Source organism: Colias eurytheme, chromosome 26, assembly GCF_061535395.1.
Source record: "Colias eurytheme isolate Ceu_HAF_F1 chromosome 26, ilColEury1 Martin Lab GWU primary, whole genome shotgun sequence".
NCBI lineage: Eukaryota > Metazoa > Arthropoda > Insecta > Lepidoptera > Pieridae > Colias > Colias eurytheme.
In genome coordinates this window covers 8,979,059-9,004,627 of record NC_143005.1, presented here as the reverse complement: position 1 = coordinate 9,004,627, position 25,569 = coordinate 8,979,059, and the positions used below count along the sequence as shown (strand labels likewise).

The following is a 25,569-nucleotide window of genomic DNA, read 5'->3' as shown; positions in this document are numbered from 1 at the left end:
CTAAGTCCGGTAAATAGTAGAGCGACAGCCACGTGCTTTATAACGTAATTTATTACGTGGGGATGGCGAGGATGCCGGGGATAGGAATGGTGAGGATGCCGGGGATAAGGATGGTGAGGATGCCTGGGTTGAGGATGGCAATGATACCTGGATTGAAGATGGCGAGGATGTGTGGGTTGAGGATGGCGAGGATGCCTGGGTTGCGGATGGCGAGGATGCCTGGGTTGAGGATGGCGAGGATGTCTGGGATGGTGATGGAGAGGATGCTGGGGGTGGGGATGGCAAGGATGCCTGGGTTGGGGATGGCGAGGATGCCTGGGGTGAGGATGGCGAGAATGCCTGGGTTGGGGATGGTGAGGATGTCTGGGTTGAGGATGGCGAGGATGCCGGGGATGGGGATGGCGATGATGCCGGGGATGGGGATGACGAGGATGCCTGGGTTGAGGATGGCGAGGATGCCGGGGATGGGGATGGCGAGGATGCCGGGGATGGGGATGACGAGGATGCCTGGGTTGAGGATGGCGAGGATGCCTGGGTTGGGGATGGTGAGGATGGCGAGGATGTCTGGGGTGAGGATGGCGAGCACACTTCGCACCGCGTATAAAATAGGCCGCGGCGCGTGCAGTCTTCCTGCGCCTTGTGGACTCTATCTACCACAGAGTTCTCTAAATAGAGCGGGGGCTCTATGTAATGAGCCGTGGGGCGTGTAGTCCCAGCAGCCGCCTGGCGATGGGCGGGCGGTGGTGCGGGTGGTGATGCGGCTCATCATCTCTTGGCGCCCAGTCCTGAAGCCGCCCGCCCGCAGCCAGCCTGTGTGTTAACCGGTGCGCAATGGAAAACCCGCCGCTGCCTTCTAGCTGAGTTAGTACTATTATCACTTGTCTGAAATGGTAAAATACGTTTGGAAAATTAAAAATAAATACATTTTTATGTTACTAAACTAAAAATAATTGTAAAGTGCATGTTCATACAATATTTATTTAACTTAGGGCTGATTTTTCAATCCTTGGTTAAAACTTATTCGTCGAATAATGTATAAAACTACCATTTTAAAAACGTATTATAATAATTGCCCGTATTTGACAGTTTACGTGACATTTTAATAATATTATCTTGTAATACTTTATTGGACGGATAAGTTTTAACCAAGCATTGAAAAATCGTCCCTTATTGGGATGACACCTTTGTTAACCTTAATGTAGCGACACCTCGTAATGAATCGCGCAAGCGAAATGTTTTCGCTACAGAGCAAATATACTTTCAGACATCATATTTTAAACGGCCGTCGAATAGACTGGTCGAGGATCCTCCCTTTTTCGATGGACGAATTTTACCTTCCTTCCACCACCAGTATAATACTTATTTTCCGTAAATTTGAAGTCACTTCTCAAGTGACTTAACAAATTCAGAACAATTTCCGAACATTTAAGCAATAATTTATTGAAAAAAGACAGGATTTTAACAACATTTGAAAATGATAATCAAATTACCTGTGCAAAGGCGGCACCGAGTCTATAGTCTTCAGTTCCCCGCGCGTCGACACCACGTTGTAACTCTCTTGGCAGTCACATTTCACGTGTATCCACTTGTCCGTATGTCTGTTTTCCACCATTACTACCAGACCCGCCCAACCCTGGGAATGTTTATTTTGTATATTAGTGACTTGGTAACATTTTGTCGAATATATTAGGTATACATGAGTATAAAGTGGTAATTTTATTTTAAAAGTAATATCACAGTATTACCATTATTTCCTACAGTAGTGCGACGAATGTACTTGTGCAGAGAAACGGAGGGGAACTGGCGGGGGTCGGGCGACGCGGGCCGCGTAAAGCAAACACGCTTAGTTTGCTTTACCTAGCGCGAAAGGATGATGCAGTCGTATTTTTTGTGTAATAATTTTATTATACATAGGTACTTACATATTCTATTATGGCGCGCACAAACTGATGTAAATCTACATTGAAATCCCAGAAGGAAACAATATTTCAGAAAGATTATATTAATTGTATCTGTTGAATTAAAATCAAAGCTATGTATATGTTGTCCTCATTATTTTCTAATCAGATTGTACATCCCAATGCGAATGCATTACTTAGTTAAATGTTCCAAAAATAAAGTGTCCACGTAAATAATATTTAGTAGTGCAATATCTGTAATTATATATTTATGAACAAATAATTACATCAGATTTAATAATCGCAATTATTTTGAATGTACATATGAATAAAGATTTCATCATAATATTAATAATCACAATTGTTTTATTTCCCATTTGTTGCAACCCTAGCGTATTTTCGTGTGGCAGCGTAATTACCTACGCTGGCGGCGGCATCGCACGACATCAAAGGCGATTCCTTACTGTAGGAAATAATGGTAATACTGTGGTAATATTGTGCAACGCAGCGCTAAAAATGCTCATTAAAAAAAAAACGAGTCCTTTGCATTTTGCAAACATAGCTTGATGAATAATTCTAGGGCGACACCTACAATAGGCATGACGACAGTATCCATAAATGATCGTATTAGTGTTTTTAAGGGAAAATGTATAATAAATAAATTAAATATAGCGACTTAGAAATCTTAAAAACATTAAGATTAATGAGATTATCAATAAAATAAAACATTGAAATTCTGAAGTTCGCCATTTTGACTAAAACACGCGTGACGTCACGCATAAGTAAACAACTCACGTCAGATGTATTTTGTTGTTATGAATATGTTGAGAATACGCATTTTTATTTATTTTCTATTGTTTCACGTATGCTTTATCGACTCAGAACAGAAATGTAATTGCGAATTCACGAATACATGGTTCGGGATTCTCCGCGCCAACTTTATACAATAATTTCTTATTATTTTTTCGCTTGAAATAATTACTAACACATTTTTGAGCATTATTTTTATGTGGATTCACACTGCAATACTGCACACCACTTATAAACTTTGTAATTCGTTTCTATAACACATATTAAATAAAGACTTTTTTAATTTTCTTCGCAATGCGTACAAATAATTACGTATTTACCAAAGTTTGACGTCACGCCTACGCCATGACACCTGCGAGCTGTTTTGGCACAGATATTAAATATTTTTTGAAAAATGGCTTTAATCTTCGTTAAATTTAAGTATATTACCGAAATATAGGGTTTTTCTTGTATAGTAAACGTATACACACATTATGGAAGAGAATTTCAAAATCTTTCGTCATGCCAATTATATAGAAACCTAAGTAAATTACAATTTTCCTATTAAATCTCTAAATAAAAATAATAATTACGTAACCCTCAACACCACATTGTATGATATTCAATATCAAAATACACATGTAAATTGCTTTACAGAAGAACTTTTAACAATATTTGTACGTACCTTAGTCAAATAATACGCCGTCATGCCCTGTCTGCCTTCATGTCGCTGCCCCCTCGCTAGGGTCAGCCCTATAAATAAATAATTAAATAAAATAGCCTTTATTGAATTAAATATACGTTAATGGACGACTAAGATCCGTTACACAAGAATGCATAAATTGCGTGAGGATGTACTCTTTAACGCAAATACAACTGAACCGATTACAATGAATTTTGGTATGTCGCTGAAGACCCAGAACATAGGCTACTTTTTATCCCAGAAATCCCACAAGAACGGGAACTATGCGGGTTTTTTTAAATCTAATAATACCTATAATCGCGTCTGCCAATATATGCGGATGCAACGAAGGTCTTTCAACAGCCAGTGGTTTGGACGAGTGTGCGGCCAGTACGTGTCTCGGCCAGGCAGAACTATCGGCCAGTTCTAGGCCAGTATGCCAGTGGTTGAAAGCCAGACATACGACCAAGTAGAAACCCTTCTCGAGCATCTTGTGGCAGCCGACGAAACCGCGCACCTGGAAAGATAATCGTTTATAAGACTGTAATATTGAAAAAAAATTGGTTGTTTGTAAAGTAGGTTTACGATCGAGATGTTTACGTGATAACGTCTTATTGGTGGCAGCGCTCGAGATGAGACGGGAGATCGGTCCGTCTCTCTCTCGTTATACCTACGATCGCGCTCGTGAGGTTTTGGTGTGACACAAGTTTCGTAAAACGATTTTAAAAACGTTATCACGTTAAAAGGTAGAGCATGCAAAATATATAAAAAAGGCTGAACTGGCCTACAATTTAGTTTCAAATAAAAAAAAGGAGAACAACATGGATAGTTCTTTTAAAAATTTAATTAAATGAATAATAACACGATTTTTGAAGCTCTTAACGTTTGACAACCCTTAATGTCGTAAAATAATGTTCAAAAAATATTTACAAGAATTTTATAGCAATCTTATTACAATTTATTAAGTGCCTAGTACAGACATGAGATAACACAACTATAGTAGAGCCATTTTAATAGGCAACATTTGACAGTTCAACAAAATTCAACAACGTAACCTAGTAACGACGACATAGAATAACATGATATTTCGTTTTGTTGTAACTGCACATTTGCTTAACTTTTTTCAATTACGATTACATATTTATAATAATAATGACCGATGCAACTAATTTTAGGATTTGATTTTACTGATAAACCATTCTAAACATAATAAACATTTTCTTATTTAAAGAACTGACGTCGCTACAATTTTGTGTCAATAAACCTTTTTTCTTTTTAAATACCAGAGACGTTACTCTAAAAATCGAAATCTGACATCTAGAATCGAATGCATAGATTACTTGGGAATAAAAAGCATCATTAATTATTGACATGTGTTTCAAGTTCGATTGACAAATGTTTCAAGTCCGTATCGATTAATTCGCTTTAATCGATGTTTTTAAGCAGGTTACCACCCTATGAAGATAAAATTGATAGACGTCAAATGTTGCCTATTAAATTGGCTCAACTATAAATGTTGCTAAAATAAGTAAAATATTTACAAAATAAGTTGGAGTTAATTTGAAAAAAACATACCTGACGCTTGCTATGTGCAACAAGTTTGCCAACCTGTGCGCTTGGACCGGATTTCGTCCTGAATACAACTACACACAGATCGAGTTGCGAGCGTTGACTTTTCGCTGAGTTTCTGTAAAATAACTTTACATTATAATTTTTATAATCAAGTAAAGTTTATGGAAATGGTTTTTATACGTATTTGAAGTATAATTTGATATTATCGATTAAGAGTGCTGCATAAAAATGTCACATGCAAAATTCCCTTGTACTTGTTTACTAGTATTTGTTTTGTAACTTCATTTTAAGTATCATTTAATTTGGATTATGAGACCACACATTTTTATAACACAATTGAACTTGACTTTAATTTTAATTTGATACAATATTAATGAAAGAAAGCATGTATTTCTATTTTAAACAACAACACAATAGACCACACATAAACGAGTAAAAAAAATGTGTGCGTGTACTAGTGTACACACGTAAGAAGTGAAACTTCTTTATGACCTTATTTTTCAAAAAATAATTTACTATATTGTAACTTTACAGAAATACGTCGAATCACGCGAGGTAGGGATAAGAAAAAGATGGCGCGTAACGGAAAAATGTCACGCGTAACGAAAAAATGTTACACTAAATTTTTTTCCAACCTCGATAAAGAAGTTCCACTTCAATAATAAAACTAAATAGAAAATAATACATTACCTCTGTCCTTCTTGAAAAAGCGTGAAATCCACTTCGGTAGGTTGTGTCGCAGTTAACAACAAACAGGTTAAGTGTCGAGTCGAAGACATAGGCGGTAGGATACCGGCCAGACGCACCTCGTGCCAACCGGCACGCACTTTGCATATGTCGATACAGTCGAAATATCTGGAAGGGTATTGTACGATTAAACTACCGTGCAAACAATGGGACTTCGCGGAATACTCAGCGCTTATTACATTGTATTATTTTAATATATCGAATCTGGTACCACAGTATTACAATATCTATACAGTACGGAAACGAATGTACTTGTGCAGGGAAACGGAGGGGAACTGGCGGGGGGTCGAGCGACGCGGGCCGCTTAATGCAATCACGTTTAGTTTGCATTACCTAGCGCGAAAAGACGACGCATTCGTATTTTTTATTATACATAGGTACTTACATATTCTATTATAGCGCGCACAAACTGTTCCGTTTACGGATGTAAATCTACATTGAAATCCCAGAAAGAAACAATATTTCAGAAAGATTGTATTAATTGTATCTTTTGAATTAAAATCAAAGCTATGTATATGTTGTCCTCATTATTTTCTTATCAGATTGTACATCTCAATGCGAATGCATTACTTAGTTAAATGTTATAATATACAATTAAGAACATCCAAAAATAAAGTGTCTACGTAAATAATATTTAACAGTGCAATATCTGTAATTAAATATTTATGAATATATAATTACATCAGATTTAATAATCGCAATTATTTTGAATGTACATATGAATAAATGATTTCATCATAATATTAATAATCACAATTGTTTTACTTCCCATTCACGTTACGAAGATTCATGCTCCGCAGCGAGTCGTCGAAGTTAATATAGAACAAAAAATTCCACCAACCGCAGCACATCCTCAAAGCTGATCCAGAACACGCCCTGATCCCGGTCTGCACTGCGCAGCGGCTCGGGCGGGGCGGGCCCGCGCCACGTGTAGTGCCCCCACGGGTTGCGCAGGCGCAGCAGCCGCCCCGGCGGGCTCTCCGGCAGCTCCACCACGTCGAGGACGGAGTACGCGTGCCGGGGGCGAAGCCCGAGACGCTGGTACTCTTCCTCGTCCACCTGCACACAAGCAAATATTAATCAAATTCAAATTACATCTATTTGCAAGAATGTAGTTACAAATTTTAGATGTTTTGATTACAATAATAAGTGGCTAATACATTATACCCATTGGTGAGTGTGCAAATATTAAAAAAGAAAGTTGATTAGTTTAATTATTCAAATGTACACACAATTCACTTTTCACAATTACGCGAACGCACTACAATTTACACGATTATATCACACACTTATCACACACAATTCAGTTTACACTACTTCAAAGTCATCCTACTATCCTACTGTAGTGTTTGAGTAAAGTATAGGTACTATATCCCCGGATGTCTCCGGTTCGCGGGTAGCAGGCACAGTCACGCAGCAGCCTCGGGCGTGAGCGGACGTGTGTTTACCCTAGTTACTGGCGACGTAACGAGCCTACTAATATTATAAATGCGAAAGTTTGTGAGGATGTGTGAGTGCTCTTTCACGCAAATTCTACTGAATTACCGATCATTATGAAATTTAGCACACATAAAGAGGAAATCCCACGGGAACGGGAACTATGCGGGTTTTCCTATGAAACGCGAGCGAAGCCGCGGGCGGAAATCTAGTTAATCATATTTTCTTTAAAACACCAGCAAAGTACGTGTACCATTGTTACAATTGTTTATTGACGGTAATGAGCACTTAACATTTTTTTTATTTATTGAACAATTTGTAAGTTAGGTAGAGATTGTCTAATCTAAAAATGAACGCCCCTCCACTAAACTTAATTGTTTCAATGTGTGAGGACAAATAATTATTGAACCACTTTATATGTGTGCGCGCGTCGATTCTACTGCAAACTTTGACACTCGCGCACTGATTTGTCAACTAATCGGGCGATCAGTTCAGGTGCCTAGCATTGTATGGCGGGGAGAGCGCGCTATGTACGGAATGACACGTCCGTTCTGTCGTGCATCGCGTCATTTATGCACTAGTTGGCCAACTGGTCCTGTCGTTCGGGCATGGACGGGACTGGAGGACTGAACGACCAATGAGGCAGACCAATTTGTGTGTATTGCGTCTATACACGTACTTTGAATGTGAGCGTAAACACAGTGGAGGGGCGTTCATTTTTAGATTAGACAATCTCTACAAACATTTGGACCACCATTAGTTGGTCTACCTGCTGTTTTGATTGCTCTGTCACGAAAAAATACAGCTAAAACATCTTTCAAAACGTAAATAAATAAAATTTAACACTATCTCACATAAAAACATCGGTATTGTGATTATTATATTCTATATAATATTTATGTATATGTGTTACTATATATATTATTGGTTAAATATTTATTACTCATGATAACTATTGGCTCATACTACCGAAGTTATTATATTTTTATCCTTTACCCGACGGTTGCCTGGAAGAAATGGCTTATAGCCATAAGGCCGCCCATTGTATATCTTTTATTGTGTTTTTTTTTTTCATTTTTGTATTTCCTTGATATGTATACAATGAAGAATAAATAAATAAATAAAAATAACATCGGTATTTTAGCTTCCAACTCAATTTTCTTCCCAACCTATATAATAAAACGCAAATAAATAAAATTTAACAGTGTTTGACATAAAACTCAATTTTTTCCCCGATATATAAGTACAAGGTCACCTTCATGTTGCCGCCGCCGCAGCTGGCGCCCATGAGGAAGCAGGCCTGGCGCGAGGACAGCAGCTGCGCCCACACGAGGTCGCGGTCGAGCTGCTCCAGCGGCGCGCCGCCCGCCGCGCCGCCCGCGCCGCCCGCCTGCAGCGACACCGACTCGCACGGCGCGCCCGTCAGTGTGCATAGACCTGTATATTTGAAGTGAAACTTCTTTATCGGAGTTGGAAAAAAATTGAGTGTAACATTTTTTCGATACACGTGACATTTTTCCGTTACGCGTGACATTTTTCCGTTACCCGCCATCTTTTTCTTATCCCTACCACGCGTGATTACGTATTTCTGTAAATTTGCATATAGTAAATTATTTTTTGAAAAATACAGTGCAGTACACGCACACATTTTTTTTAAGAATAAATAAAAAAGACACCGACTCGCACGGCGCGCCCGTCAGTGTGCACAGACCTGTATATTTTTTTTTAAGAATAAAAAAACACACCGACTCGCACGGCGAGCCCGTCAGTGTGCACAGACCTTTATTACACCACACACGTGAAAAAAAAAGACGGGTTGCACTCCGGGAGTGCCAGCAGAAGTGAAAACTTGATTATTAACGTTGATCATGTATTTTGATATTTTGGAATGGTATCTGTCTTACGCTTTTTCGATCAGGTCACGTGTCCTGACGCGAGTTCAAGATTTAATACCCATTACAGAAAAAGTGCTCAACGCCGCTAAAGAAGTTTTCACTTCAAAAATTGGTTGTCTGTAAAGTCGGTTTACTGACGATAGTTGAACGTGACAACGTCTTAAGGCCGATTGTGCTTCTTTGTCGCTCGTTGCTCTCGCTTGCACTTCAAGCCTTACATGGAATGCCTCAGAGCGAGGTAACGCCGCATGAGTCATGTTTTTTCACGCGTGCAGCCGGCTCTATCAAATTATAAGACGTTGTCACGTCAAACATTCGATCACGACATGGAAGTCGAACCCATATCTTCTGCCTAGACGGGGCAAATTTTTTTATTCGTAAAAAGTGCCGACCACACGTGTCAAAAGTGAAACTTCTTTGGCAAAATTCAAAGATACCAAAATCGTCACATTACTCCATGACGTGACTTGAAAATTTACTCTCAATACGCCTTAAGAAGTTTTACTTACAAAAATATATTTATAAAGCATTTAAATGCTATAAAACTATAGTCTGCACGACGAGACATGATCCATACGACAAGACTTATTCCCAAGACACAATCTTGTAATGGCAATCAACATTAAATGAAAAACGTATCGGAGGCGTCTAAATATGGTATTTATGCAAAAATGCAGTTTATAATATTTGTAAAAACATATTATACGACGTGTCTGAATCGTGGCCTCGCCTTTGCCTATAAAATAGTAAAGTATCGACACGACCCATCACTAACACGAACTGTTATAGGATTAAATGACTATAGTTGTAAAAAACCCGTTAGCTACCGTTATTTAACAAAATTTTTGGTTAGCTACCCATAAAGTGCGGTAAATAACGGTTAGTTATCCGACTGCGACCTATAAAAATGGTACTGTGTTTTGTTTTTTTGTAAGTCACTTAACGTAAACTAAACACAATTTAAGTATGTATCTAAAATATTCATACTACAAACCTATACCTATAATAATAGACCGGACGCTCAGTGGAGTTTCGTTTGCAAAAATAAATCTGACTTCTGATATATATTGTATAGATTCCAGACATCCTATAGACAGATGTTGCCAACCAGTTTTGTGGTCCCCCCCCTCCCCCCACTCCGGTAATTAGGTAAATATGGCATACAAAGAAAAAAATAAAAATTTCCAAAACATGCCGTGTGGGGTATCAAATGAAAGAGCTTATTGAGTAGATCACGAATATATAGCATACTATAACATTTGTTACACTTTCACTAAGATTTTTTTAGAAAATTTACGAAAATGCTCCATTTTTGAGTTAACTTTAAATCACTATAGATTGAAATCGGCTAGCTGGCAATTGGCATCACCGCGTAACACGCAACGCGCATTTCAAGCCACTAGTGCCATCTAATGGTGCTTATTAACCGTAAAAAGCAAAAAAAACGGTTAATTAACCGTTAATAACGAAAAATGAATTTTTAACCGCACGGTTAAAATAGTTAATAACCGGCTTTACATCTATGTATAGGAATCAAGGTTCGCCGTGCCGACTATAAAATATCAAATTCAAATACACCTTTTTAAACTATTTTTACCACAGATCTTTCTATTAATAACCAGCTGGCCCGTGCCCATTTCGTTGCGCGTTAAGAATGCGACACGTTTCTTATTAAGAGGAGGCTCCCTAACATAATTTCTGGCGCTAAGAGACCGGTTACGGTACTAGACGCCAACACAGTCGTAATAAAGTTGAATATCGCATGCGCTCTTTGATCGCGGTCGAGCTCAATTCTTATTTCGTTTATAACTAAAGTAATAATTGATCTAGAGAAAAAATATCTTGGGATTCGATAGCAAACTCTATTTTCTTACTGTTAACATTTATTTTACACATAGAGTCCAAGTAAATCTTTAAAAACATGTAATAATCCTTAAAAAAGGCTTAATTTTTAAATAAAAATGAATCGAGCGAAAATGTTACAATTACGTAACTGTCTTGTACATCGAAAGAAAAAGACCCAATTGATCATATATGTACTAAAGTTCCATTTTGATTGTATGTGTCCTGTTTCAGAATATTAATGCAAATTCACATAAAATTTATGGAGCCTCCCCTTAACATGTGTATCAATGAACTTATGTATATGTATAATAAAAACATTGATTTATATAACGTTAATGAAAATCTTGAACAGGACGTTTTTAACTCACAAATTATCACACTATATTACCTTCTATCGCCCTTCCAGATACCAGGGCTTCATAACATCCATGTAGTTTGGCGACTGCTTTCTCTATTAACGGAACCCACAGTTGCTTTCTTTTCGCCTGTAATAAAAGAACATTATAGCGTCAAATTAAACGAAGCTTCTAAAATATTCAATGTATATATAATCCCGCAATTTGTTGTTCTGATAAATGCATTTTTTTATATTTTAGGAGAATCTACAGCTCAATCTATTTATAAAAAAAGTCATAATATGATACAATCACAATGAGCCATTACAGATTCTCACGGCTAGAGTAATATTAATAAGTAACAATTAAAAATGTGAGTGATTACGCACACAAATCAAACTTTCCACTTATCTAATTATAAGACAACTTTATAATCAAGTTGAATTTTTCAAGGAAACTTTACTTCTATTTTTATTTACGTATACGTCACAACACACACACACACCTGTGAATACACCAAATGTCCCTTTTTATTGCACGGCAGCTGATCATCCAACGTGAGCGTCAGCCAGCGGCCATCTTTGCACAGTCGCAGCTGATAAGCGCCACGCTCGGGTTCAGCGCGAACAACTACGCTGCGAACCAGCGCTGAACGTTCCGCGAGGACAGCAAGCGCTGATAATAGCCAGCAATTGCCGAGTACACCTGCAAATAAATAATGTTTATTTAATGATAGTTTTTAAGCGTAATTTCAATTATAGTATGTAAACATCACGGGTATATAATATCTGTTAACAGTGAACACATTACTAACAATAGAATCTGGAACATATTTTTATTACTTAATTTATAGTATTGTAAGATAATGTTTTCATTTTATTTTTTGTATTGAAAACTCTTGCTATCCCTAGACACTGGGGGGATATTTATATCATTTCTCCATACCCTGCATTATGGGAGGAAATTACTTTTACTTTAATTCTAACTATTGTCGAGCCAATTTAATAGGCAACATTTGACGTCTATCAATTTTATCTTCATAGGGTGGTAACCTGCTTAAAAACATCGATTAAAGTGAATTAATCGATACGGACTTGAAACATTTGTCAATCGAACTTGAAACACATGTCAATAATTTATGATGATTTTTATTCCCAAGTAATCAATGCATTCGATTATAGATGTCAGATTTCGATTTTTAGAGTAACGTCTCTGGTATTTAAAAAGAAAAAAGGTTTATTGACACAAAATTGTAGCAACGTCAGTTCTTTAAATCAGAAATTGTTTATTATGTTTAGAATGGTTTATCAGTAAAATCAAATCCTAAAATTACTTGTATCGGTTATTATTATTATAAATATGTTATCGTAATTGAAAAAAGTTAAGCAAATGTGCAGTTCTAACAAAACGAAATATCATATTATTCTATGTCGTCGTTACTAGGTTACGTTGTTGAATTTTGTTGAACTGTCAAATGTTGCCTATTAAAATGGCTCTACTATATGTATATATGTTTACCCTGCGACATATCCGAAGGTCTGGGATCCCGTAACACCGCCCAGGGCAGTCTATGATCAGCGTCCACGTGTATCTGGTGAGGACGGAGCCATCTTACTGCAGCACAGCATACTAGACACTAAGGAGGGGGATATTCATGTGGTATTCGACATACCATACGATATATTCACTACCGCGTCGAGGTATATCACTCCGCAGCACTGTTGTAGCACGAATTCTTGCTCTCCTAGACACAGTGGGGTGTAACCATGTAGTGTACGACATATCATGCGATATTTCACTGCCGGGTAGGAGTATATCACTTAGCAGTGCCATTGTATTGAAAACTCTTGCTATCCTAGACACAGAGGGGATATTTATAAGATTTCCCCACTATAAAAAAGGGGGGATATTTATATAATTTCTCCATACCCTGCGATATATCCGAAGGTCTGGGATCCCGGAACACCGCCCAGGGCAGTCTATGATCCGCGTCCACGTGTATCTGGTGGGGACGGAGCCATCTCGCTGCAGCACCGCTCTCACCGGCGCCATTGTAGTATAGAGATCGAGCGGATGCTGGGAACGATTCGTCCACGTACATCTCGCCCGTCTGGAAGACACAATTCAATGTTTTAATATAAAATTGCCGTTAAACAAAAAAAATACTATAAAGGCACACGTGTGAAGTGAAACTTCTTTCAAAGATACCGTCGCCTTACTCTATGACGCGACGGTACTATTACCTTGAAATTTCGCTCTCAAGGCGCCGAAAGAAGTTTCACTTCAATATATCTTATCAAAGGTAAGTAAAATTGATAAAGGGACCAATGTGTGAGGCAAAAAATATAACTGGTAGAGTACGTATGAATGTTATAGGGTTTTATAAGAAAGGAACAAAAGTTACTAAATGTGCTTTTCAAAATTATTTCCGTGCACATCGAGCAAATTCGTCGCAAAGAATAAGATAACAACAACTATTATTTTTTAATTAAAACAAATTAACTGTCTTTATAAGTCGATTAAATATACAGCGACCTCTTATCGACCCAGAGATACAAAAAACAACAATTTTAATTCTTTTTTTATATCAGAGCAAGAAAAGCAGTATTTCGTATCAACTTACCGCCGCACATTGCAAAGTAAAAAATTATTTTTTTATAGTAGAGCAAAAAAAAGATCAGTAATTTTTACAACTTACCGCAGCACACTGCGCCAGAACCTCTTGCCACTGCGTCCACGCGTGACTCTCCTCTCTCAAGCGCAATATCTCCATCGGAGTGCTCTCTTGTCTCTCTCCGTCCGAACCCTCTGCTGTCGGAAATCATTTCGGGTTGACTTTAGAAACGTGCGGCACGAATTTCGGCGCGATTTTAATTTTTATCGATCGATAATGATGCCCCGAAACATACATTAGCGGCTTTTCGTGCGGAAACGTGTAATTACAGAGAAATCTTTTTTTTAATTTTTGAGATTATGTTCAAAATTGTTTGAGTTACATTGACAAAACTACAAGAATTGTGTTTGAAAGAGATAACAAATGTCTTAATGTACATATTAAAAACCATAGTTCATTCAAAAGCATGTTGCTGAGGGGACAACAATTCATACGGGTTATTGGCGAGCATATGATTGTTTGGGGCAATATGGGTATGTTCATAAAAAAGTTAATCACTCAGACACAGACAACCCATTTGTTGCCTCTGACCCATTTGAGTCCCAGTGGCATGTTGTAAAAAGATTTTTTAAAAAAGATAACTATAACCACCCAGCAAACTTCGGTGATAATATTATAGAATATGTGGAGACGATGGGTGGAAAAAAATAAAATGGATCCATTCATTGCCATTGTAAATTGTATCAAATATGTATACAAGATTTGAAAAATAATTATTTAAAAAAAATGTATTATTGTATGTAAGTAACTATATTGCACACAAATTGTTAATCACAGAACCGAATCTGTCCACCCCGATTCCACGTGGTACTTGTCTGTCATACACTAGAGTGTATTTAAAAAGTCGGAGGCGCGGAGGAGCGTGGCGCCCGCGTGTGCTGAGGAGCAGGCAGAGTCAAGCGAGCCGGAGTGGCTGAGGCTGGTCGCCAAAGGCGACCAAAAAGCCGAAGCTACGAAGGCGAGTGAAGACTCCTGCCTGCAACGAGGTACACGGGGGCAAGCGCCACGTTCTGCAGCGCCGGAGCAGTCAAGAAAGCCCATAATCTTCGTTATATTTCTAACTACATCACTACATAGTATAAAACAAAGTCACTTTCTCTATCCCTATGTCCCTTTGTATGCTTAAATCTTTCAAACTACGCAACGGATTTTGATGCGGTTTTTTTTAATAGATAGAGTGATTCAAGAGGAAGGTTTTAGTACATAATTTATTAGGTTTAAGTCAAAGCGGGCGAAGCCGCGGGCGGTAAGCTAGTATAAATATAATCTCAAAAAAAATTAAAAAAAAAATAGAAGGGGGGGTTTCCTCACCCCCCCACTTTATAGGGGGTCTCCCCTTACCTCCCCCCTCCCTTTCCCTCCCCTCCCCCCCCTTAATTCGTGCCGCAAATTTCTAAAGAAATACCATAATTTCTACTGTTAGACAGGTTTTTAGCTAGATATTTATCTAGTTACACTATAGAAACATAAACGTATTTTCCTGATTGGTTAATATTTTATTATTAAAGTGACCATCGTGTAAACTAGCTGGGTTATAATGTATTTTATAATGCCAATTATAATTGCGCATATGATAGAAGAATAACATTGAACTAACTTAATGACCCGATAAGAGCCTGAAAACTTGATAAATGTTATAACTAAAGTGCCTTCACACAGAAGAAAAGAAGACAGAAATAAACGGTTTCTTTTTGTCTTGTAACTTGTTGTTGATCAGAGAAAAACAAATACAACAAAAACCAAAAACAAGTACCTTCCTAGAAAAATACAACAATGTGGTAATAGCATAACTGTCTGTCTAAACATTAATATTAATGCACTTAGATAGCTAGATAAATCGTTTATTCATAGAACACCAAACATACAATTAAACACAAAACATAAAAAATCAATTAAACAATACAAAAAAGACACACGGAATAAATAACTTACGTGAATCATCATCATCCAAGCTAGGTTGATCTGGGGCTGCTGGCAATAATCTAGTTTTGGGCGATTGGCACATCTCGCACGATATAGCACTCTCACTGTTCATATACGTGCACTCGGAGCACGGCCACTCTGTTGTTTCTGGCCTGGAATTTGCGACTCTATGTTAACGGGGATAAGGTCGTTTGTTGTGTGAATATGAGCTTGGAGGTGACAGTAAACATTAATGTTCTTAATACATATTTGTAGGATGTTCGTAGGGATATTAGGGCTCTTTCTATTATTCTTTGTCCACTTATCTCCAAAAAAGAGTAAAACATATTTTATGAAAATATTGCTATTATCAAAACAACTTAATTATAAACGACTGGCACATCTCGCACGATATAGCACTCTCACTGTTCATATACGTGCATTCTGAGCACGGCCACTCTGTTGTTTCTGGCCTGGAATTTGCGACTCTATGTTAATAGGGATAGAGTCGTTTTTTTTTTGTTTTACATTTTGGAAATGATGGTATAGATTGGTGTTGTTTCTGGCCTGGAATTTTAGTCTCTGTGGTAATAGGAATAAGGTCGTTTGATGTGTGAATATGAGCTTGGAGGTATATATTGGTGTTTTTACACAGATTTGTGTAATGTCTGTTGGGATATTAATTCTACACAACTTGTGATTTTAATACCAGCTGTTTATGTAACATACCTATTAAAATATATTATGTCTCTTACTCTACAAAGAAAGACTGAAATACAACATATGCGTTCAATACAACAAAATTAAGAAAACATTATTTTGCTTTTCAAACTCAAAATTTTTAAAAATACTTTATTTTAAACAAACATTTATTTATTCGAATTTAGAAGCCCTTTTGAATCGTCATAACTTATTTTTAACATTTACCACCGATTCCAATTTTACAATTTTATATTATTACATTTTTTCTATTGTAATTATCAAAATGATAATCACTAGTTACTTACTTAGCATCAGGCGGAGGAGTTTTATGTCGTGAACCACGGCGAGGCAAAGCTGGTGTACCCCGGGCTCCACGTCTGGGTGAAGGACTTCGCCCCGCTTTAACAGAAATAAATAACTTGTTACTCTACTGTAAGTAATAAAACTTGTAATGCACAGAAAGGTTGTAATAAGCTAGCGACATATTAGAAATATTGATTATTGAAGCGAAAGGCTGCGACACGCGTTCAAGTACAGATCATTAAGCATATTTATTATATTCATAGTGTTAAATGTTTATGCTTGTTATTTTTATAGTATTTAAAAGTGCATTTTGTTATTGTTATTATTTTCAGTGGTGGTGGTACTTTAGTGTGCCTGATAAATTTATTTTATTATTTCTTTATTCTAATCAAAATAATTTCTTTTTATCTCCTATATCTATTCAGTGGGTAGAGAAATAGAGAGGATTCTTTGAGCATTTTCCTACATTAAAGAAAAAATTACCGTCAAGGCAGATGGTCCTTCGAGTCGGATTTTTCATTTTATTAACTAAATTACGCTATAATACCCACCAGCCGCCTGGAAAGTAGTTGTTCGAGCCGGTTTACTATCAGGCAACCTAACTAACCTACCCGCTCTAACACAAAGAAATACACATAACGCTATCTCACTCACCAGCCACGTGGTTATCAGTAGGCACTGCATGCTTCGGCACGGGCGGCGTCTTGCAAGCCAAGCAGAGATTCGCAGATACGGGATTACGTAGCGTACATGAACTACACGACCTGTAGGTATTGAATTAATATAATAAAAAAATATTGACAGAATATGAAATGTTATTAATAATAATCGACCATTCTGGAAAACTGGTTGGCAGATGTCGCTGTTATCGAACTAAACATTCTAACATCCCATTTGTTACTTACTTATACTATATAATATTACAAAGCTGAAGAGTTTGTTTGTTTGAACGCGTTAATCTTAGGAACTACTGGTCCGATTTGAAAAATTCTTTCCGTGTTAGATAGCCCATTTATCGAGGAAGGCTATAGGCTATATATCATCACGCTATAACCAACAGGAGCAGAGCCACGCGGGTGAAACCGCGGAGCACAGCTATTGATAAAGGCTGATAAAGGACTCCGATAATTTTAAGCTATTGCATAGCTTTTATCTCAGACTTTGAGCGCGGCGACCGAATGTAAAAATTCCGTAACGAAAAAACCTAACACTCCCCCACTCCAACCGACACAACGATGCTATGCTATACAATAGCTTTACCGCGGCAGTCCTCGAGTGCCACACGTATTTTATTTATTTTTTCCATGTTTTTCTTTCGTGTAAGGGGGGGCTACCGGGGGGTGACCGCCTCCTTGGTACAGTGGTTGACGCGTGAGCGTAGCACCGAGGGGTCCTGGGTTCGATTCCCGGTGGAGACGAAGAAAAAAAAAATGTCTCGGTCTGGTAGGACACAGAAGGCTGATCACCTACTTGTCCCTAAAGAAAATCGATCAGTGAAACAGATGTATAATGCATCTGCCCCTTACCCCACTAGGGGACATGGGACTTCACTTCACTTTAAAGGGGGGGCTATAGGTCGCGTCATGTAAAAAGAACGCTGACGTTTAAGCTGCGCATTGGCGATTTATTGGTCTATTTGTTGTTATGAGGTGGTATAAGAATAACACATATGTAGTTGCGATGCCACGACTCGAGAGCCTACTTCAAAAATAAAATAAGCAGCAAATAACTTTCGTGCTAAACTCGATACATGCCAAAACACACCCCATCACTTTCATCCAGCGTTCTTTTTACATGACGAGTACTATACAAAAGAGCGGCTCACCAGTAGGTCTGCGCAGTGGGCTTGGAGCCCGCGCACGCGGCGCACGCGCTCGCGCTCGCCTCGTTCACCAGCGTGCAGCGGGAACACGACCACGTCAACTCGGCTGGCGTCGACGTGTCTAGAACGAGATATTCTTTAATCAAAATCAAATCAAAGGCCTTTTGTGCACCAAATTGTAGAGAAAACATAAATACAACGAAAAAATCTAGCACAAAACGCGATCTTAGCGCATAAGCAACGAAGTCTTCTAGAGAGAAAAGATTATTCACCAAAGGTACAGAAAATATTTTCTACAATGATTAGGTAACACAGAATTGTAAGTATTATCTGCAAAAAAGGGTTGAAAGAAATTTGTCACATTTTAAAACCAACTAAAACATATTCAAAGCAATTATTATTTTCCTTCTTTGTGAAATAATCATTTCATAATACATTGTAATAGAAAACATTTTATCGTCAACTCACCAACAGCGAACAGCAGTTCATCACTGTTCAAATCATGGTCCAGAGAAGCGATAGGCACTGTGAGCTTCTTTGGCTGATCCGGTCGATTTAATTCAGCCTTCGCGCCGCTTGCTTCTGTTGTATTTAATCTGTAATCAACATAAGATAATGTATGAACTCGAAGGACCATTTATATAATTTAAATCAAATCGTCAAATTTATTAACGAAAACAAGTTGTTAATTAAAATATATGTACATGGAACAACTTATGATTTATAATTTTTTTTAATCACGTCGACGAAAGAATCACTATTATGATTTCGGACGCTTCAGGACGCTCGGACGTCCCAGTGAATATAAATGATCATATTCTTATTTGAATAGCATAACATGTATAAAGATATGAAAAATTATGGTTTCTAATAAAAAATCTTTTTTTTTAGAGATATGCTAGCTATTGAATAAGTAAATAATACCTAGCGTTAGGTTGCGGCGTGGGTGCCAGCGTGGTAGCGTGGGGCGGTCTCACGCTGCGACACACCTCACAGCGTGAGCCCCACGCGTTGTACGCGAACCAGCACTCGCTGCATTGCCACATGCGACCGCTGGTTTCGCGACTGCAGAATATAATATAGAAAAAACTTAAAAAATTGGTTGTTTGTAAAGTAGGTTTACAATCGAGATGTTTACGTGATAACGTCTTATTGGTGGCAGCGCTCGAGATGAGACGGGAGATCGGTCCGTCTCTCTCTCGTTATACCTGCGATCGCGCTCGTGAGGTTTTGGTGTGACACAAGTTTCTGAACATGTCATCCGACTAAAACGATTTTAAAAACGTTATCACGTCAAAAGTACAAGATTTTTTACATTTTTTAAAATAGATATAAAGATATTATAATTATGTTTAGAAACAAGAGTGATCATGGAGCTGGCAATATGATTACTTATTGATTTTTGTGTGGCAAAACTATTATTATAATCAGTTTATAAGTTGATAGATTTTTTTTTTATATTGTGAGACAATAAATGGTTCTGGACGAATTGAATGGATGAATATATTTGAGTTTGAATTATTGAATGACACAAAATTACAAAAGTTTATCCTATTTTACATTTAGACAAGATTTCTCAGTTTGGACACATTAATACGTTGATAAAATGAAAAACATGACTCACGAAGTTTGTGTTGAAGGCACTTTAGACGGCTCCCGCGGGTTATGCGACACTTTGCCCATCGACGGCAACATATTGAACACTTTGCCGGTTTCCTTCGCACCGATATGAGAAGTCCTTAAATTACTTTCACCGACCGGCGACAAACAGTTCTCCGCGCCTAATAACTCATCTATCCTCGCATAGTCCCCATCACCTATGTCGTTGGAATACAACGCCTCGTTCTGTGAATTCGACATCACTGTTTTCGTATCTTGAACCGACACATACGAGTATCTTGTACCATTATTGTTCACTTGTAACTGCAGGTTCAAGTCCTTGTATTTGCCCTTATTGGGCAACGCGTATATCACACCCTCGGCGTTCGTGTCCCAACTACATTCTTTGTCTACCAATTCTGCGTTCGATTCGTCAATTTTCTTCTCCGCCAGGCTTTCCCGTCGCTCGTCCTTCAGCGAGCAATAACTTTCTAATGACTTCTGATAATCATTCAAGCTCCGTCTACTGGATATGACTTTTCCAATCGGCCGATTTTCACTCATCTGCTCTGAAAACGAGCGGCGGTACGTCGGCCTTATTTCTGGAGAATTCTGCGCACTGACAGACCGTTTCAAAGATTCTCTTAGACTCCCATCTGTCTGTGGCCAATCAGGGACAGTTATCATTACCCCTCCAGATGTAGGTAACGATGTAGCTCCTCCATCGCGATTAAATGTCTCGTGCCTTCCTAAAGTCGTAACACTGAGACCACGTGTGTTAGGAATTCTCGCTAACGGCGATATTCTTGGGGACAAGCAGGCTTCACAATGCGTCCTAATCCCCGAGTTTTCTAACGTACACTTACTGCACGCCCATTTCTTCAAATGCAGCGCTCTGCTCTGCTCCCTTTGATATTCCTTCACGTAATTCAGCTCCCAATTTGACTTGCTTTCGTTACACTTTTTCGGTCTTCTTGTAACAGTATGCAGACTCCTTAAGAACGATTCTCTGGGGTTGTATGTTGACGCGTGGCACCCGTATCTCTCGGAGACCATTAAACTCGTGGGTCTGCTGATTGTGCTCCTTGTTTCTTCAATGTTCCACCATTTGTGCTGGGAATTGATCACAGAGCCGTGAGACAGGGAGCGTGTGACACCGTGCGCCTGGTCCGTGAGCTGAGTGGGGGACAAACGCAACGACTGCAGGTCGAGATTCAATCGGCGGCCATCGGAGTAACTGGACGAGGGCTTATACGACGGAACAGCCAGGGTGTTGGACCTTATCATACTGTCTGTAAGTAAAAATATGAACAATATACATATTATGTTCGCTAAAACTAACTTTTTAATACTAATTATATATAATGACATAAAATACCACCTGTCCAGATATTTATTCTTTAAATATTAACTTATATTACCTTTATCAGACTTGTCTTTGTCCGTCATCCCTGCAGCTTGTTCTTCATCATCAGATAATCTGGAATCAAGATAACCAAATCTTATTATTAACATTCCAAGCATGCATTGAATACACAATTGAATACACAATTATTTAGTTTTGTTTTTTAACCAGCTGCTGAATACATACTTGACCATGAACCATTTAAAGATTCTCACGAGCATCTAGTTAATATTGAACAAAAACAATGTGACCAATTACATAAGTAGATGAATCAATTGCTTAAAAACCATTTTATTACTTATCCAATTATGTATTGGTGGAACACTGAATTGACTTGTCTCTAATAATTTATTGGTCGAATACCAAATTGACTTTAGTTATTTTTGCAACGTAATAAAATGATTGTTTTGTTTTCTAGCACTTTAATTCAACCATCAATTATTATGAGATGGAATATGAAGAGCAATCATCCAATGAGTAAGCTATTTTTTTAACGGTTTTTTTAAGTAGTCAGGAAGTTTGGTGAGACAAAATGTAAATCAACATTTTCTTTTGAAGTTAGACTTCTTTAGGTGCACTGAGAGAAAAATTTCAAGGTCGCATCATGGCAATCCGTCACGTCACGGCGACGATTTTTGTATTTTCGAATCTTATCAAAAAAGTTTCATTTCTGACAAGTATGCTCGGCACATCCGCTCTTTTTTCTCTGTAAAGTAAAAGCCTGTATGCTATTTATGTACTACAGACGAAACCCGGGGCGAACCGCTAGTACCTAAACCATGTATACCTGTAAACAGGCGCGTGCAAAGCGAGCGAGTCGCACGCGGCGCATCGCCACGACGCAGACACGTTGCGCAGCCCGCACGCGCACCGCCACGCGCGGCTCGCACCCGGCGCGGAGCCCACGCTCGACCATCCACTGTTGGCCATATCATGTTTACATACATAAAAGAAAACAAGAAATTCTATGGTAAAAGACAGAAAGAAAAAACATTTATTAAACCGGCTACTCACTTACCTGCTGCAGGGGAAATATTGGGATTGTACCCTTAATAAGCATATTAATTGTGATAATTATAGGCAAGCGGGGCAACTTAGAGAACAATAAATTGCTCAGTCCAACCGATATTGTTCCAATATTGCCTCTGCGGCAGGTATGTGAGTAGCCTGCTTGAGACTCCGCAATATAAAAATGAATGAAGCAAGTACTAAACCTCAAAATGTAAAACACGCAGACAGACTGAAAATCAGTATTGTGTGAGTGTCTAAGCTCGACAGCATAGCTGTGTATACTCCAATTATCACATTTTTTTATCAATTCAGTAACTACCTAGATTTTACTTCTTTCATAAATAAAATTTTACAACAAAAATTGAAGATACAAGTAGAGTCAAACAATTCACTTTGGAACCCATATATCCCATGTGATTGCGAGATCTTAGCGCATACTCATTGACAATAAGCTTACACTCAATCGTCCACTATAAAACCTTAAATAATTGAAATCCATATGTGAAAGTTTTTATTACACTACACAATCCCCTGAAAAAGCAAACTACAACAATGTGTGTGTTTTTTACTAAGTTGACCTTGCACTGTAAAAAAAACAGTATGAATCCTTATCTCACACTCAATCACCAATGTAATGTTATAATTAACCAACAAACACACTCAGTTCTTATTCTTCTGAAATACTTTTTCTAAAAGTATATCATTTTAGGCATGTAATACATGAATGTAACTTTACACTATCCAACACAACTCTATAGTCATCGCTGACTCAAAGTCCCTAAATAAAATTAGAATTAAAAAACACATAATAAATTCACTTCTTTTTCCCATACTAGCAAAGAGCACCTACAAAGCTTCACACATTTAAACAATTAACCCAGTTTAAGATATACACACAAACATACACACATGTTCAATACAGACTGATTAATGAGTTATTCAATACCTTGTGTTCTATATCAAATATCCAGGACTTAAACTAATTGATACTTGTAATGAAACAGTATTTATTACATCAATGTATGTAAATGTAACATCTATGTAAAACATATAGTATAAACTGTCTTTGTTTATGTTAAACATAGATTTGTATACCCATTGTATAATAAATTTATTTATAGAAATTTTAACATCTTTTTGTTATCATGAAATATACTCAATATCTTTATTTGATAGTTGTGTTGAAGATATTCATTTAACTAACCAATACATTTAAACTTTAACTACTAATGAGACACTATCATACAATATTGGATTAATCTTTACCTCTTGCTTTGTTTTAGTTACACACAGAAATCACAACACAACAAACAATAAACATAAAATATCAATTTACTTCATACAGTACATTCTAGTAATATAGTATTCTTTCAACAAGGCCTATAGTGACAATGAATGCTTGGAATCAGTCACCCATAACAACAAAGGACTGATACATTAGCTTTAAATGCAACAACCAATCAAGAAATCCAAAACAATAGCAGCCAGTTATTTTCACAGCTTTTTTTGTATTCTTAAAAGCATTAGTTCACACAGAAATTAAAGGCTTTTAAAGACCTTAATAACTATGACCTTGTAGGCTTTCATTATTAAATGTAATGATCATTTGATTGTAATGAAAAGTGCTTTAAATAATTATTTACATAAAATAATTATATTCCAATTTACACTTCGATAAATTAAAATTTAATACATACCTATAATCATCGTAAGGGTACTCCCTCTAAAGTTACATTTTTAACGAAATTACATATATACACACGGTCGCGATGCTAAGAATATAAATCGATAATTTATATCAAGGGCTACGTATTGTCACACGCAACTTTAAAATACAAAGGGAATATAACCTAAATATGGTCCAAAGAAAAATCGATACGGTTTGACACGAGCAACAATGAACACTCATGTCAATATATTGGATAAAAAACATACCGATTGAAGTTATTTGTTGTTGGTATAACAATAGCTTCTGATCCGGGTGTTGTACCGCCGCTTTTTTCCGTACGAGAAGCGTATTCCGATGAAGAATCCCCCGTATAATATTGTTTTTGTAAATTTGTGTCATGACTCGAAACCCTTTTTGTACCACATTTTAAACACTTTACACTCTCTGTTGGATTGATCTGACCACACGCTTGACAATGCCATTGCAGCACAGATGCGATTGAGCCCATTTTAATTCACACATGGCTATGAAACCATAACAATACGCCGTTTTATAGAAATAACTTGCGGCTTAGAAGAAATGAAAACAGCTGATCCACCATGTTGTTTGTATATAACTTTTTTTAAACAATGTTACCAGTTAAATAAATAATAAAATATTTTATTATCACTTTGTATTTTGTAAAATATATTAATTTATTACAGAAAAACTGAAAAGATTTATAGAATTTAAAAATTTAATGGAGTATCGGAAACTTTCTGAAACATTTCTGTTAATTTACACATTTCAATTTCGTAACTGGCGCCATCTATCGAATTACAACATTTACTTTTTGGCTGCATTGCATTTAATTTAGTTATGTTGTGTCATTTTGTCTTGAAGATTTTTAAAGATGGCGCTGTTTTAAAATACGCTTTGAAGCCGAGCTTTGAAGAAAATTGATTATTTTATATACCAAATTTAAACACGATAATAATAATAAATTACTACAAAAATAGAAGTTCATTTGAATGCGAATATTACATTAAATTTTATAACAGTGTTATCCTTATCTGTGTTATGTGGGTGAAAACGTGGTAAAAATTTTTTTGCGGGTAGCGAAGAAAGGTTTGTACTTAGTACAAAAAGTGAGAAAGGAGGACCCAGTTGATTTAAAGGTATGTATTTATACTTTTTTTAACACGCCAAACAAAACCTGATAAACATTATAATTAAATATAGCCTAACGAGCGAGTGCGCAATTTCCACTTATGATTAAAATTTAATAATTGTAATTCGTGCT

At 37.3% G+C, this 25,569-nt stretch overlaps 1 protein-coding gene across 1 annotated transcript; it reads right to left on the bottom strand.

Annotated features, from left to right (window-relative positions):
* Positions 1 to 558: 558 nt before the first annotated feature.
* Positions 559 to 24,880, bottom strand: sol (calpain 15 small optic lobes). Its single transcript, XM_090116922.1, has 23 exons — positions 24,554 to 24,880; positions 22,395 to 22,526; positions 21,624 to 21,682; positions 20,228 to 21,494; positions 19,528 to 19,668; positions 19,072 to 19,199; positions 18,607 to 18,724; positions 17,436 to 17,545; positions 17,393 to 17,395; positions 16,784 to 16,877; positions 15,807 to 15,949; positions 13,899 to 14,011; positions 13,130 to 13,310; positions 11,706 to 11,905; positions 11,254 to 11,350; positions 8,381 to 8,562; positions 6,530 to 6,747; positions 5,632 to 5,796; positions 4,945 to 5,056; positions 3,682 to 3,886; positions 3,373 to 3,440; positions 1,491 to 1,633; positions 559 to 882 (listed from the first exon to the last, which is right to left on the bottom strand). Exons 1-23 carry the CDS (start codon positions 24,793 to 24,795, stop codon positions 684 to 686), a joined length of 4,320 nt encoding a protein of 1,439 aa, XP_089973048.1. The 5' UTR covers positions 24,796 to 24,880; the 3' UTR covers positions 559 to 683.
* Positions 24,881 to 25,569: the final 689 nt, after the last annotated feature.